This window comes from Sardina pilchardus, chromosome 3 (genome assembly GCF_963854185.1).
Source record: "Sardina pilchardus chromosome 3, fSarPil1.1, whole genome shotgun sequence".
NCBI lineage: Eukaryota > Metazoa > Chordata > Actinopteri > Clupeiformes > Clupeidae > Sardina > Sardina pilchardus.
The window spans coordinates 4,880,279-4,895,587 of record NC_084996.1 but is presented as its reverse complement, the minus strand read 5'-3'; the positions used below and the strand labels follow the sequence as shown (position 1 = coordinate 4,895,587).

General features: G+C 42.5%; 2 protein-coding genes across 2 annotated transcripts in view; one reads left to right on the top strand and one right to left on the bottom strand.

Moving 5' to 3' along the window:
• The first annotated feature begins 2,141 nt into the window (after positions 1 to 2,141).
• On the top strand, positions 2,142 to 8,613 carry ccdc12 (coiled-coil domain containing 12). The gene is made up of 7 exons (XM_062531489.1): positions 2,142 to 2,293; positions 3,349 to 3,428; positions 6,233 to 6,312; positions 6,821 to 6,882; positions 6,987 to 7,021; positions 7,149 to 7,225; positions 8,107 to 8,613. The coding sequence occupies exons 1-7, from the start codon at positions 2,210 to 2,212 to the stop codon at positions 8,184 to 8,186; spliced, it is 498 nt and encodes a 165-aa protein (XP_062387473.1). The 5' UTR covers positions 2,142 to 2,209; the 3' UTR covers positions 8,187 to 8,613.
• Positions 8,614 to 9,531: 918 nt separating this feature from the next.
• Positions 9,532 to 15,309, bottom strand: part of si:ch211-257p13.3 (kinesin-like protein KIFC3) — a 14,448-nt gene continuing 8,670 nt past the window's right edge. Inside the window, exons 10-20 of the mRNA XM_062531488.1 lie at positions 15,284 to 15,309; positions 14,907 to 15,054; positions 13,921 to 14,051; positions 13,548 to 13,659; positions 13,082 to 13,263; positions 12,873 to 12,977; positions 12,550 to 12,680; positions 11,978 to 12,098; positions 11,450 to 11,579; positions 10,872 to 11,101; positions 9,532 to 10,292 (exon numbers count right to left, since the gene is read on the bottom strand). The exon at positions 15,284 to 15,309 is cut by the window's right edge and continues 148 nt beyond it. Of these exons, the coding sequence (XP_062387472.1) occupies positions 10,158 to 10,292; positions 10,872 to 11,101; positions 11,450 to 11,579; positions 11,978 to 12,098; positions 12,550 to 12,680; positions 12,873 to 12,977; positions 13,082 to 13,263; positions 13,548 to 13,659; positions 13,921 to 14,051; positions 14,907 to 15,054; positions 15,284 to 15,309 (1,451 nt within the window). The 3' untranslated portion in view covers positions 9,532 to 10,157. The remainder of the gene's footprint in view (positions 10,293 to 10,871; positions 11,102 to 11,449; positions 11,580 to 11,977; positions 12,099 to 12,549; positions 12,681 to 12,872; positions 12,978 to 13,081; positions 13,264 to 13,547; positions 13,660 to 13,920; positions 14,052 to 14,906; positions 15,055 to 15,283) is intronic.

Sequence of the window (15,309 nt, the reverse complement as noted above, 5' to 3'; positions counted from 1 at the left end):
GGTCAATATGAGGATGGACAGAGAGAGATTCAGGCAGCTGTATTGCCATGGTGATGCCCTACATACCAAGCCAGGTCGTGCCCAGTGCTGAGTGGTTGCCTGTGTAAGCCTGAACAGGGCCTGAATTATGAGTTTTTGTTTTGAGTGTGTCATCAAGTCAGTAATGCAAATGTTATAACAGGCCTAAACTGTTCACAACAAAGTTACATGCATTGAAAGGACTACAAAGGTAGCTGAAAAGTCATACACCAATGTATCACTTTGGAGTCAAAACCTAATTAAGGTTTAATAGTACCGCCTAAAGGCCTGGAGAGAATGATGCTGAACTTCAATCTTCAATCTCAGTATAAGACACAAAATAAAGTTAAAGTACCTCTTTAAACAATTACACCTTTTAATATCTCTTTTGTAATAGTTTAGCTTTAGTTTTCTTGAGACCTCAAAATTACTTTTGCAATGTAAGAGCATTTTGCATTGCTTAGATGTAACTGCACAACGATGCTGCTTTTGTTTGGCAACACAAAAGCTTTGTTAATATGTAGCCTATCCATGTTTGATCTCCATGATGAACCAAGATATTGAAATTGGCAGACAATAATGTATTTTACCTCCTGATAAAACCCTTTGTTACATTTGTTAGTTAGATCTTTTTTACCTGCTGTTCAGATACTCTGCGCTAGTTGTGTGTGACTACTGGTAAAGATAAAGAGGACCACGTGTTGGCTAGCTCACTCTTACTCAGATGCACCAATTTCGTGGATACAGTATGTGTTCAAGCTTTGTTACTAATGGAAATCATAGGAGTTGGGTGGATGAAGGAAGAAGATAAGACAAAGGAATGGCAGGTCTATTAAGCTGACCAGGCGCAAAGAGCACTTAAGGTAGGCCATTTGCTATACCTCTGTCTCGAAGATGAGGAAGTGGAAGCTGATGAAGAAAATAGAAATCACACTGCCGGCTTTTCAAGAGGAGTGTATAGAGTCTGAATACAAAGGTGTTATAGAAAATGTGACTCGGAGATCAGTAAGACTGCAAAGAAATAGGCAGAAGATTGAAGGAGGACAGACAGCCCTAAACAAAGAGACTGAAGAGGTTAAAAGCAAAACACACCAAGGAAGAAATGACAGGATAACGTTTTCTCACTTCATTTTTGAAGACTTCATCTTCTCTTTCATTTTTGTTTACTGATGGGTTTTTTTTAAGTTGGTGCCTGTGTTTAATATGTGACCATAATCCACATAAAAACTGAACGTATAAAACATTTTGAGCAGGGTATGTTTAACGCGTGGTCACATTTGAGGCAGTGCTTTCAGCCTAAAAGTCTAAGTCTAAAAAGCACTATGGAGCAGCATTCACCACTTTTGATATTTTTGGGTCAATCAGAAGTTCACACGTCAGTCAGTAGGCCCTCCCCAGTCCTCACTAGTTTCTAAGTAGCTCTCCAAAAGGTTTGAGGAAGACGTTCATAAATCTGATAACCCAGTCGCTTGAGAAAATGTTTAAAATTCCTCTGAAATCAAATTCAGTCTACAAAGAGAGTCTCGGCCATGTCTATTTTGTCAAAGTAGCACTCAGAGGGAAAAAGATTGGAGACTCCTGTCCTGGGCTAAGTTATACATTCTCTTGATTTGAAATTAGAGTGCATTCAGAACTTAATTTAGTAGGCTAGGTCTAGTTCATTCCTGGGTGAAAAAAGCTGACAAGCTGTTGTGTGGATGAAATGATTGATAGAGAGCTGAATAAAATGTTCCCTTCACACAACATAAAAAAATGCCCCCTGTTTCTTGACAAAATGTTGCATGTAAAGTGAGGCACTCCTTGACAGCAAGCTGTCATGAAATACAGAGGATAAAATGAACAGGTTCAGATTATGATCTACTAAGGCATGTGTTCCTCCTCCTCTAAAGCCAGTGAATGAATTAGACCTACATTCTTTTTAGCATACTTCCATTAAGAACAATAGACTAAAAAGTATTGCACATGTAGTACAGGGGAAACAACAAAGACTGCATTACAACATTAGACTTTCTTACCAACAGTGTAGGCCCAGCCTACTGTACAGCTCTCACAGCTGACAGTAAAAGCTCACCACTCCCCGGCTGCACCAATCGATTCTCTCTGCACTCCACAACATTCCTCGATCTTGAACTCCATTTTCGATTAACGTCATGCTCATGTTAGCTAAGTAAGTTATTAGCATTGAGAAAGTATGGAGAAGTCAGTTGGTTCGCTACAGGAACAGGCACTAAAGAGGAAAGAAAGATTAAAAGCTTTAAGAGACAAACAACTCCAGGTAAATACGTTGCATTACTACCAAAGTTATCTACTACTTGATGCCTAGTGTAACATGAATTAGCCTAAACGTTAACGTTAACGTTACCGTGTCAGATAACTTAGCCAGTTTGTTTCGGCACTACGAAAACACGTTGGGATTTCTGAACTAACGTTCATGTTAAATCAATTTGATCTTACTTGAAATAAATGGATGTAACTGCCATGGAGCAATGAATCTGGAAATGTGGCTGTAATCTGAGAATCAATTGCCGTCTTGTTTTCAGACTAGCATAGCAACTTTAGGCTAACAACACACGATTCTCTAACGTTAAGTGACTGGGAGCTAGCTAACATAGTTCTAGCATAATTCGCCATCAAGCGTGTCAACTCTGGTCAGCGTTGCCTGGTTTTGTTGTGTCTATTAATAACGGGCGACTAATTGAATCCATTCACAGCTGATCAGGTGAAGTTAATGGACATCTGTAACAAAATGTTGAATACCGATTGTGGCAATTTTGCAAATGTCTGTGTACAGGAAGCTGTTCAGTCAAGTTAGTCTCATTAGTAACAGTGCTATATTTCATCCACTTAATTTTTATTTATCTGTGTATTGTTGGTATTGGGAGCATCGCTGCGGAAATAGGTAATTACTTCAATGGGGCGTCAAGAACACAGACGGATTGGTCTGTTGTTCACTGTTCACATTCAAGAGCAGCTGCGTTGTTTTGCATATAGAGCACTTCAAGAATGGTTGTGCTACTATTTTGCATTGTTCTGACAGCTGGTCAGGAAGTCTCTCCAGGAAATCTAGGATTTTAGTTTGGGGATGTGTGTGTGTGGAGGCGGGTGTTCTTCCTTGCCTTTTGTTTCAGTTTTGAATACTGGCCAACATCTCAGTTCTTTCTGGCTTCAATCATAATACCTCGGTACCTCTTGTGCTGAAACCTTTTTTGAAAGGCTCAGTAATAGGCTGATACTTGCTCTTGCAGTGCCTGTGTGACAGTTGATTTAGATCATTTTGACTACTATGTACATGACATGAGAAATATGCATTGATTGCTGCGTATTTTGTAGGGAAGAGACACCGAAGATGGAGAGCCGGAGAGAAAGAGAACGCTGCCCGGGCCAGATCTGGAGCCAGAAGACCGACACAGGTACTACTACACACTAACATGCTGTTGCACATGGGCTCTCATACACTGAGGACGGCTTGACGCCAAAACTCGTTTGTTTAGGCATGGTGCAATAATAAAAAGTAAAAAGAACTAGTGAGTGCGGTTCTTTTGCACATTAGAATTGGATACTTTTAACTCGCACCCGAAGAAGCAAAGAGATTTTTAGGAGTTTGAGCGCGCCTCTGCAGCTTGCACACACATGGGTTCTCATACACACAGACCGGTGCATGCACACAAAGCAGCATGCATCCATTAACTTGACTAAGTCACTAGCCTAATAGTCGGGCTACATCAGGTGTGTATTAAAAGCACTCTGTCAGCGGAGCGTAGACGTAGTTGTTGAAGACTGTTCGAGAAGTTTTTTCGAATGCATGTGCAACACCTACAGTGCATCTATCCATTGATTAAAGTGTAAGTTAGCTACTGCAGGATATGTTCTGCAAACTGAACGCTTTAGTTACACGCCTGGGGTAGCCTTGCCTCTAACTCAAAAAAAAAGAAGAAGGGAAAAAGGTCCTTCAAGCCCTTGAACTTGACCTCGTTGTTGTAAATGAAAGCACAACAATTGTATGCTGCCCCTGTGTGATAAGCACCACAGCGAAAACATCTGGCCCAAAGCGGAGCTGAACCCAAGCTGTTCTCTCCCCTCCCTTCCCTTCTTAAGCACCTCCTGCAGAACCGTCGCGTCCCGGTGACCAGCCTACGCCCACTGTTTACACGGAGACGTGTACTAATAGCTCCTCAGATATCCCACAGCCCTCGCTGCTCTATTTCAGGCAGCCAGGCGAGACTATCTATCTCTCTCCTGCCAGACGGTTTTTGTTCCATTGTTTATGTTCTGGAGCTGATGCTGCTGTGGCGGCTGCCCTTCCCCGGCATGTTGGTTGTACTTGTCCTGAAATACAGTGTGTCAATGCCACAGCCCTGGAGTTATTTTGGCTATTAAAAATGGAAATTTCTCCCAACTCAACCCTGCAGGGAGCGTGCATGTCATTAAATTTGCAAATTGGATTAATTTGAACTCTTGGGAAAACAGACCAAGAGTATTTCAGAGTCCCACGGCATGTCACAGATAGTCAGTGGTGTCATTATTTTCAAATTAGCAAACCTGTGTGTACAGTCAGGTTCCAGATATCTATGGAAGGTGCAGAACCTTGAATACACAACAACCTGCTCAGATGTCCAGTGCTGTGGTCTCAAACAGAATATATACTGTACTGTACTTATATCTGTTTGACTCTATAGACGTGCATTTGCCTATATAGCTACAGCTATAGCTCAGTCAGTGGTGGTGGCTGTTGCTGAGGGTCTGATGAATGTCCCCTACACTATGTTTTGGAGTCTGGGCAGAATCAGAACACTCCTCTAGGGGCAGGCTGACTCATTTCAGACCCCTATTCACAGAGGAATCTCTGCCCGAAATGGTTTCTCACGGTCCGGCCCTTCTGTAGAAAACGGGCTTTCCCTTCTTTGCGGCCTGCCTCAGCTGAAGGTCTCACCTTTCTCCCCTTCATTGCACAATACCAGAGTTTTTTAGGCCACTTCTGCAGAAACCTCTGGTGGTCTTTCGTTTTAAGAACGTGTTGTATCAATAAGGGCTTTTTATGCCCAAGGCAGTAATTGAGAGGCACTTGCTTGAGAGCCTGTTAAAGATATTAAACAGAGCTGTCTGGTGATCCCACTTTAGAGGACAGATTATACACGGAGTGGGTAGCTGAGATTAAACAAACAGATGTTAGAAACCGTACCAGTTGTTGCCAGCTTGGATGCGGTCCACAGAAACTTCATTAGAAGATGCATTGCACCATGTTGTACAGACGTGACTTGTAGATGAACTCCCTCCACACCCCAGCACATCTCTCTGATGGTCTTGCAGTCCCCACCCACACTCCCAGTTATGGGAGAAGAGTTGTCCTATGCTGCCCTCTGCTGGTCCTGGGCTGAACAAATGTGAACTCACAAATTGGCTGAGTTGCCAAGTCTATTGTACTTTGTTTTGGTTGGCACAAAATAATTTTGACAGTCGATTATGATAAGATAAGATTCTTTATTGCCATTGCAGAATTACAATGAAATTGAGCACCAACCTGTCGATACAATATGATAACTTGATTATTTTATCGATTCATTTGTAGTTAACATAACAGTTAACAGTTGATTAATAATCAACTAATTGATGAATCACTCACACATTCCTTAATGTCGTAAAAGATAAAAACAGCCGAGACAAGTTGTACTAAGCCAACTTGCTCTCAACACGAGTGGTCTTGTAAGTCCTAGTGTGAGCAGGAGGGTCAGGAGTGCGATAACATCTGAACGGACGCTCTCAACACGAGTGGTCTTGTAAGTCCTAGTGTGAGCAGGAGGGTCAGGAGTGCGATAACATCTGAACTGACGCTGTCTTGTAAGTCCTAGTGTGAGCAGGAGGGTCAGGAGTGCGATAACATCTGCTCTCAACACGAGTGGTCTTGTAAGTCCTAGTGTGAGCAGGAGGGTCAGGAGTGGTCTTGTAAGTCCTAGTGTGAGCAGGAGGGTCAGGAGTGCGATAACACGAGTGGTCTTGTAAGTCCTAGTGTGAGCAGGAGGGTCAGGAGAGCGATAACATCTGACCGGACGCTTGTAAGTCCTAGTGTGAGCAGGAGGGTCAGGAGAGCGATAACATCTGACCGGACGCTTGTAAGTCCTAGTGTGAGCAGGAGGGTCAGGAGTGGTCTTGTAAGTCCTAGTGTGAGCAGGAGGGTCAGGAGTGCGATAACATCTGAACGGACGCTGTCTTTGTGCAGAGAGCTGAAGCTGAGGAACTACACCCCAGAGGATGACGAGCTGAAGGAAAGGCAGGTGCCCAAGGCCAAGCCCGCCTCAGGTGAGCTCTTACACCACCTCACCTCACCTCACCTCGCCTCACCTGTACCTTCTCAAAGCCAACGCCCACTGGCGGCGTCAACGGATTTGACACTCGAGAGAGAGAGAATGATTTTCTGCCAGTGAGATTTGATCCGTTAAAAGTGATGGAGTTCTAAACTTTGGTGTCTCTTGACGTGCGTCAGACGCCACCAGTAGACATTGGTCTAAAGTCCGTTGAGGGCTCATCAACATGACAGTTTTTGTATGGTCTTTCAAGAGGGGTCTAAAGGCATATCTGTTCAACACGCACTTAGTTTACTAATTGCTTCTAATAGTTTGAATTTACATTGTTGTTTATTATTGCTATTCTCCTTCATGTAGCATTACCATCTTTTAAATTGTTACTGCTAAATGTAACTATTGTATTGTTGTTATTTGTATGTCGCTTTGGACAAAAGCGTCTGCTAAATACCGTACCGATGTCTGAGTGTGACTCATATGGTAGCTATGTTTGCTCCCTCTCTCAGTGGAAGACAAGGTGAAGGACCAGCTAGAAGCAGCCATTCCAGAGCCCATCATAGAGGAAGTGGTGAGTGCAGGAAACACATGCTGTTTACACTGTGTTCTGTGTTTGGTACTGTGCACAACTTTGGTCTACATGCATTAATTTTCTTTCCTCCTTGCATTGTGAAGGATCTAGCCAACCTTGCCCCAAGGAAGCCTGATTGGTAAGTCTTTTTTTTATTATTTATTGTTTTTATTTTTTAAATGTATGTCGACTGTCAAGCTTTCAGTCTTCAAAGGAAAGGCAACAGTCTGTTGAGAAATGTGCTTTTTCTTGTTGTATGCCATCAGGGATTTGAAACGGGATGTAGCGAAGAAACTGGAGAAGTTGGAAAGGCGAACACAGAAGGCTATTGCTGAACTCATCAGTGAGTATAGGACATGCATTCTCCTGAGACTTGATGCGAGGCCAGGTTTTATACCGATTTCCTGCTACTGCCATTATTCTTTTTCACTTTTGCCCAGTTGGGTTTGCAGTTTGCCAAACAAAGAATGATATGGAAACGTCATTCAAGATTATTTTACATATGTCTTGTGTGATTGTGTTGGAGAGACCCTGAGATGTCATTATAACTATATAATACACATAACCATGGTATATACATGATAGACCGCCTTGAATATTTTACTGAACAACATGCCATTATGGGGAGTAGTGTTTGGAAACAGTATTTCGACCCACCACAGAATTGCATATTTTATTAGCATTACAGTAATACTAATATATTATTACTGAAAGTCCAAGTCATTCCGTAAACATTTTGCTATTGGTTTGTACCATTTAGTGATCTTTAACCTTGATCCATCGATTGCAGTAAAGGAATGTGTTGCGTTTGCTAGAATGTGGGGTTGTAGCCTACAGTGTTTATAATAGGATGTAGCTGCTAGTCAGAGCATGTTTCTGTATATGCTGATCTCGCTAATGAGCAGCAGCTGAATCTTTTTGGCATGTGCACTTATAGGGTAATTGCTGTGAGCTCTCGAGTCTCTGGAGATTTGAAAAACCACTTGATGACATCACTGGTGTGGTTCTTGTCTTAGCATCTGCATCTGTACAATCTTAAAATAGCTTTAGCAAGACTGTTCATGCCTGTTTTAATATCAGGCCATATACTGTAGTCGTTTTGGTAACCCAGGTTTTGCATTCCTCCTTGTTCCTTTTTATTGACTTTTGACTTTACCATAGTAGAATTGCAATCAATATTGTGTGTGTGTGTGTGTGTGTGTGTGTGTGTGTGTGTCCACGCAGGGGAGCGCTTGAAGGGCAGCGAAGAAGAGTTGGCGGCTGCCGTGGGAGCTGTTGGATTGGCCGAGGGTGATTCAGACTGAAGCGGTCCCTCAGTCTGTAAACCATTCTGTACAGATGCGGTCATTTAAACTGGACTTGCCGTTCTCAGACCACCTCTGCTGACACATCACCCAAAATCACATAGAGGGCAAAGGTGGTAAAACTGCAGACGGACAGGACAAGGGTTCGATCAGTATTGCAGCTCCAGACAAGGTGTTCTCTCCAGTCCTCTGCTCGTCTGCGCTCATCTCTATTTCAACAGAGAGTCCATTGTCTCATTCACATTAGACCAGCCATATTAGACAAAATATTGTTCTGGTGGATCCTTCAAGATTGACTCTGATCATGTGACATCCCCGATCTTGATTTTTATTTGATGCCGTTTGTTTGTGTTATTTTGTCTCCAGAAAAAGGTTTAGTGTTTTGTAAAAAAATGTAATTAAAGACAAACTTTGATATGAAAGTGAATCCATTTGGTTTGTTTATTTTTCTCTGTAGCTACTAGTACAGGTTATCTGGAAGGTTCCAAAGTCATGATACTGACAAGCTGTTGGAGTACAAAACAGGATTTGTTTCAAACACATACTTGTGAGTGAACATCATCACACAGTTCTCTCTGACTGTAGCTATTCATAAAGGGTTCTTTTAATGCAATCGGGATCCCTAATTGTTTATCCATTTGTAAACCAACATTTCCACACTTGTCTACTCTACAATAGAGTAACAAAAGACATTCTCTATTACCTTACTCACTTTCACTTTAAATGAAGAAGCATTATCTAAAACCCCTTTTGACGCAATAGTGCCTAAAAGTCAGATGTCTACAGCTTCAAACTGGCACAAATGAGAGAGAGCGAGAGAATAATGAGGATAATTGTGACAAAAACAGCTGAAATATGCTCAAACAACCTCAACACGCATGACTTGGCATAAAGTGCTTCGCCATCCCCCGACAGTACAGACATTGTAAATCTCTTGAGCATTTTAATTTCACATTCTGACATGGTAGTATTGCACATGATACCATATAAAGCAGTGTGTGGTGGACAAAGGGCATACTACATTAATCTACATGAGCTATATTTATGACGCACCCCAGGCCCTCATTTAAAAGGCAGGCAAAGTCTGTCAACAAGCAAAGTATCTTTGTATGAATTACAGCTATCGGGTGGCATGTGGGTACGCAGAGCTGACTCTTCAATGTTTTCGCTCAAGGTCTTGCCCACAATGTTAAATTAGAAAATTGATCTTGCTTAAATATTTACTTAGCTTTAGTTAGACTTAAGGCTTTGCACTTATAACCCATAACTCAAATTAGGGCCCCCAGTGTCAAGTTAAATGCAATCATTTACCAAAGATCAGTCATTTCACAAACTCTATCTTAATCATAACAACTCTAAACAATCAGGAATTCCTGTTATATCTTGTGTTGTTACACAACATGAGAATGTGAAGTAATTTAACATGGCTACCATAACAGTCACCGATAAACTCAATGGATAAGACTACATTTTTCCTACATAGTGGTTATTACTTTATAAATATATGCGTTTCAAAGACTAGCTTAGCATGTTGCAGAGATATGTGATAGAACAGATGATAAATGCTGCATTGTTTGATCTCTGAGAATAGAAGTGAAGCCAAAAGACACGGTGCTGTCATGCCTCTGTCCTCTCCCTCTATATGTTTGCGATCTAGACTGTCCCTGGCTAGTTTCCTGACCATCAGCTCATTGTGGTTGTGGAAAACAACTGTCCAGGTGAGAATGGCACCAGGGGCCTGAGATTATGGCAGTCTGAGCTGACATGCAGAGCAGTTGGTGGGGAGAGAAGCCATTTCAGAGACCGAGAGCAGGAGGTGAGGCTTGACCTATCAGAACAGCTCGTGCTGTCTGGTGCCTTATGAGGGACTGTGCCGTGGACCATAGCCCTTTACACGAGACAGACACAGACCCCTCACGGATGACTTGGAAAACAGAGAAACAGACCTGCGCCGAACGTTACCTCGCCATCTCAACAGTAGTTTTCGCTAATCTTTTCACCTGCTTCAATCTTCCGGGCTGCAGGCCCCAGTTCGACCTTGCAAACCCGCTGAGCAAACTTCAGAGAGCAGAGCGTCTCACCAACGTTACTCTCCAGAGCCGACACCTGGTGGATACAGCAACAAGAGATAGGGATGACTCTGACCATACTGTACGTCAGATGTGTCATTTACACAGGTCTGCAAATCCCTATGTTATGATTTCAGCTTGTTCATATAACATTGATTATTTACTGTACATTCAGTGGGCTATTGGACACATATCGGAATATATTCCACTCATGTCTACATGTAATACAACAAATTGTTACTGTGTAAACTAGCAATAGAGGTATGTCATTTCAAAGATCAGGACAAGAAAATGACAAAAACGTCTTCATCTTGCAAAAGGATGCCTGCTCCAAAACCATGTACAAATGTGTATATTAGTGCCATGTAAAAGCATAGGTGTCTGTTAGTAGCATGTTAGTAACATGTACAGTAAAAGTATTGTTAGTAGCTTGTTAGTTAGTATGTAAAAGCATAAGTGTCTATTAGTAGCATGTTAGTTAGTAACATGTAAAAGTATTGTTAGTAGCATGTTAGTTAGTATAGGTGTCTGTTAGTAGCATTTTAGTTAGTAACATGTATAAGTATTGTTAGTAGCATGTTAGTTAGTATGTAAAAGCATAAGTGTTTGCTGGTACCTGCACAACCATGGCCGTCTTGTTTCCCTTGCCGAGAGAGTCCTGCAGTAGGTAGGTGAGTTTGGAGTTCCTGAAGGGGATGTGGGTCTGCCGGCCCCTCAGGGCCTGGATGACGTCTCCCAGGGACAGCAGGGAGCGGTTGATGTTCTGGGCCTCCTTCAGCCGTTCGCCCTCCGCTCCGGACTTCCACACTCGCTCGGACCCGGCCAGATCCACCAGGTTCAGCTTACCTGCAACGGGAGTGACAAAGTTATCCTGCTGAGTTTTAGAGCCAGTTGAAGGAGCTCTCGCTGAATGACATTCTGAGCAGAGATTTTGTGTGTGTGTGTGTGTGGTGTGTGTGTGTGTGTGTGTGTGTGTGTGTGTATGTGTGTCTGTGTGCGTGTGTGTGTGTGTGTGTGTGTGTATGTGTGTGTGTGTTAATGGTTGAGCACACATAGAGATCAAGCAGTGATTTGCGGCTTGTCGCAGTAAGCATGAATCTGCCTGGTTAGTGGCGCAGTTAATTGTGTGTGTGTGTGTGTGCGTACTGTATGTGTGCGTGTGTGCATGTGTGTGTGTATGCGTGCTTTACTGACCCGTGGTCTTGGTGCCAGTGGCGAGGTCTATCCCCTGCACAGTAATCATGAGGAGAGCATGAGATCGCGAACTGTGCTGGTTCATCTGTGTGCCGAATGTAATCCGATTGCGACGAGCCATTCCAAGAATCTGGAAAAAGATTTTGTAGGGTTAAGCACAACATCGTTTTTTTTCAGGATTTACAATTTAGTTATGCAAAAAGTTATGGAATCTATGAAGAAAACATGTGATGTTATGTGTGATGTTGCATAAGATAAATACTGTCCAAGGTGAAGTAATCTGTTAAAACAACATGTCGCAATTAATCCCTGAAATAAAATGTCGAGCTGTAAAGTAGGGTTCAGACCAAAGATTCGCGATGAGACGTTCTAAAACCTTGCAACCACAACTAAACATGTTGAATGCTCTGCGAAGGCTTGTAACTACGTGCAACATTTACTGTAAATCACATCACTGCAACTCGGTCTCGTCGTGTCGGGAATCTTTGGTGTGAATTGGGCTTAAGGCACAAGGCAGAGGTGACTGACCTTCTTAATGTGCTGAAAGCTTTTGACCTCGATGACTCTGAGGCCGGGGACATGCAGCTGACCAGAGCCATCTGGATTCATCTTGATGTCCAGCTTCTCTCCATCCTTACTTAGCAGGTCTCTGAATACACACAGAAAAAGCAATCCAGCACATTGTACTATGATGGGAATCTGAGAATCTGCCCGAGAATCTGATTCTACCATTAGTCCATTGGTACAGACATTTAACCAGCTTCTAACAATCAACAAGCTTCTAACAATCCAAATTACTTATGTTTATTGTATTTGGTAGACAATTTTGTAAAAATAAAAAATTATGTCATATATATATATAGTAGTATATATATAATATAGTTATATGATATATGATAATAATAAAAATAATAATAACAATATAAAAAAACAACAATGAAAATAATGTTTTCATATTACCAAACCATAAACATACAAACTATAACTCTATAAGACAATTCAATAATGAATGTACACAGAATTGATACACACTGATGACTTTGAAACTAAGGATGTACAGTATAAAGCTCATGTAGAGAGAGATTTCTGTGAGGTGCTACCTGAGGACCTCGTTGTAGATCTCTACCGAGGTGACGCTGACGGTGTACTCCCACATGTCCTTCCTCTCCTCGATCTCGTTGAAGAGGTGCTTCAGGGCACGCTGGTTGATGCCAGGGTTCTCCGATGTCCCCTAAAAGGGCACACAAGTGGGACGTCAGCACACAAAAGAACAGCAAATGCAAATCTTAGTTAAATCAATTAAGTCAGACATGACAGGTGATTTGAGATGAGAGCTCCCAAGCTCCCAAGTCCAACTGTTTTTGAGGATAAATGCGTAATAAACTCAGCAGAAATAAGAGCCAGAATTGTGACTCTACGGTACCTCCATAGTATAGGTCTTTCCTGATCCAGTCTGACCATATGCAAAGATACAGACATGATATCCATCGATACAGGATGTCACAAGGGGCTCGATTTCCTGAAACACCTGAAAACAGAAACCGTTCCATGTTAATCCCCTAAAGCTAAACTTCAGTGATATGTGAGTGTGTGTGTGTTGCTGTTGAATGGGGCATGATGAATGTCCATTACCTCCTCTTGAGTTGCCTGAGGATGAAACACTTTATCCAGCTCAAAACCGCGACCTTTGCCCTTGTTTACCACGGTGAGGGCCGACTCGTTGTGGGGATCTGTGGTGACCACCACGCCCTGGCCCTCCTCATGTTGGTCTTCCTTTAGAACAGGCTTCACACGGCACAGCACACGGATGTTTCCTGTGATTCAGAGTTTCCAGAGTTACAACAGGGTAGCAGCACAACCCATGGCCTTGGCTACTGCCTCATTTCAGTACTAAACATTTGATGAATGCATAAAACATAAGCTGACAAATGGGGTGAATAAAACATGAACTGTGGGGGGTAATGTTCCCTATTCATAAGTACTGTTCGTGCTCTGTATCAGTTTAATTAGCTACTTTTATTAATGTTTTATTATTATATTATTGTTTAAATATTTTACGTATATGACAAGCTAAGTGCCTCTTAACATCCAGTGTTACCTTTGAGCTCCACAAGCTGCTCGTGGTATTTCCTGCGCAGAGCCACCTCCTTCCTGTACTTCTCCAGCAGGTCTTTGTTAGCCTCCGATATCTCACTCATGGCTGCTGTTATCTGCATGAGTCAGACAACACACACACATACAGTAGGCCAACATACCAAGCACTTAGAGCATGCAAAAGTGTACACAGATGTGTGGTGTGACCAGAGTGCACTAAGTTCAAGTCATCAACAAAGACAATGCTTACGCACACACACACAAGCACATGCATGCGTACACTGCAAATATTAATTTAGTGACGAATCAGCTGTGTAAACAGTGGAGGACAAACAGTGGCTCTCGGTCTTCACGGAGTCAACAGAAGGAGGCCTCACCTGCTTCTTGGCGTCTTTAATGGCGGCTCCGTAAAAGTCGGAGAAGTTGCGGACCTGAGTCCTCAGGCTGGCGTAGTCCGTCTTCATGGAGCGCAGAGTAGGAGGAAGGGCACTTAGGCGCCTTTGCAGGGCTGAAATACACAGTCAGGCACACATGCACACACACACACACACACACACACACACACACACACACACATCCGACACATCACTTTACAACCATTGCACAATTCAGTGTTACAGAAATATTAAATATACGGTAAGCTGTGGCTATAAGCTCCTATTACTCCCCACCAACATGGCTACAATAAGCTGTTAGATACTCCTATCAGTTTACACCCAGCTTCTGGAACCCACTGAGACAAAATGCTTTGGACAAAATAAGCTTTTAGATACTCCTATCAGTACACACCCAGCCTACAGTATGTAACTCACTGAGGTTTGGATAGAGGCAAGTTTTCTCTTTCCTCTGACAGGAAAGATTTGCAAACGCCAATCGCATACCACCATCGCCCAAATCTGACTTAACTATCTGGCCATTTTCTCTCACACACTACACTAAAGCCAGAGCCGGTTGATAAAACGAGACGATTCATAAGAGGGTCATCTCCTGTATCTGTTAGGAGTCAAGAAGTAGCTTAAGTAGTAGGGAGGTCCTAACTCCAAAGTTTAATTATTTATTCAGTGTTCGAAAGAGTGCTTTATTGGCATCACACACAACGACAATAAAATAGTACCGGTACACATTATATCCAAAATTATAATCTTCTCTTATTGCTTAGTCAGAGAAAAGAATGATGTTTGACAAAATGGACAAGCCTATTTAGGAGTCCAGAACTATGTGGCATATTTGTTCCGTTTGCAAATCCCTTTGTGATTCCTCTTGGTAACTAGACAAGCTTTGCTAGAGCCCATGGCATGTGGTGTGATCCTGGACACAGACTGCCGAGCAGGTGGGATGCAGGCTGTGTGGTGGCGGTACTCACTGACGAAGTCCTCCTGCATGGTCTGCAGATGCTCCTCAGAGCAGTTGGACGCAGCTTTGACAGCCTCCTCTTTCTTCTTCTCCAGGTGGCCGATCTCCTTCAGCAGCTCCTCCCGGAGAGTGTTAATCTCCCGCTCGTACGCTGCAATCTTCACACAACCTCAGCAGTTAGACACGCAGGCAAGCACCATTCACCAAGAAACACTCGTACAAAACATACTTGTAAACACCCAGCATCACCAGTGGACCATGTACAGTATCAAATCCCAACTAAAACAGCTTGTTAAACTGATAACTCCATGATTAATTAATTGATTCATTGATTAATTAATCAATTGATTCATTGATTGATAATTAATTGATTAATTGTTTGATTACCTTATGTTGCAAATTGCAGCTGACCT

Bases quoted from the DNA above. Each gene is read 5' to 3' on its own strand.
- ccdc12 (XM_062531489.1), top strand. From the start codon at position 2,210: ATGGAGAAGTCAGTTGGTTCGCTACAGGAACAGGCACTAAAGAGGAAA. The intron at 2,294-3,348 runs GTAAATACGTTG...CGTATTTTGTAG, and splicing joins TAAGAGACAAACAACTCCAG to GGAAGAGACACCGAAGATGG. The intron at 7,022-7,148 runs GTAAGTCTTTTT...GTATGCCATCAG, and splicing joins GCCCCAAGGAAGCCTGATTG to GGATTTGAAACGGGATGTAG.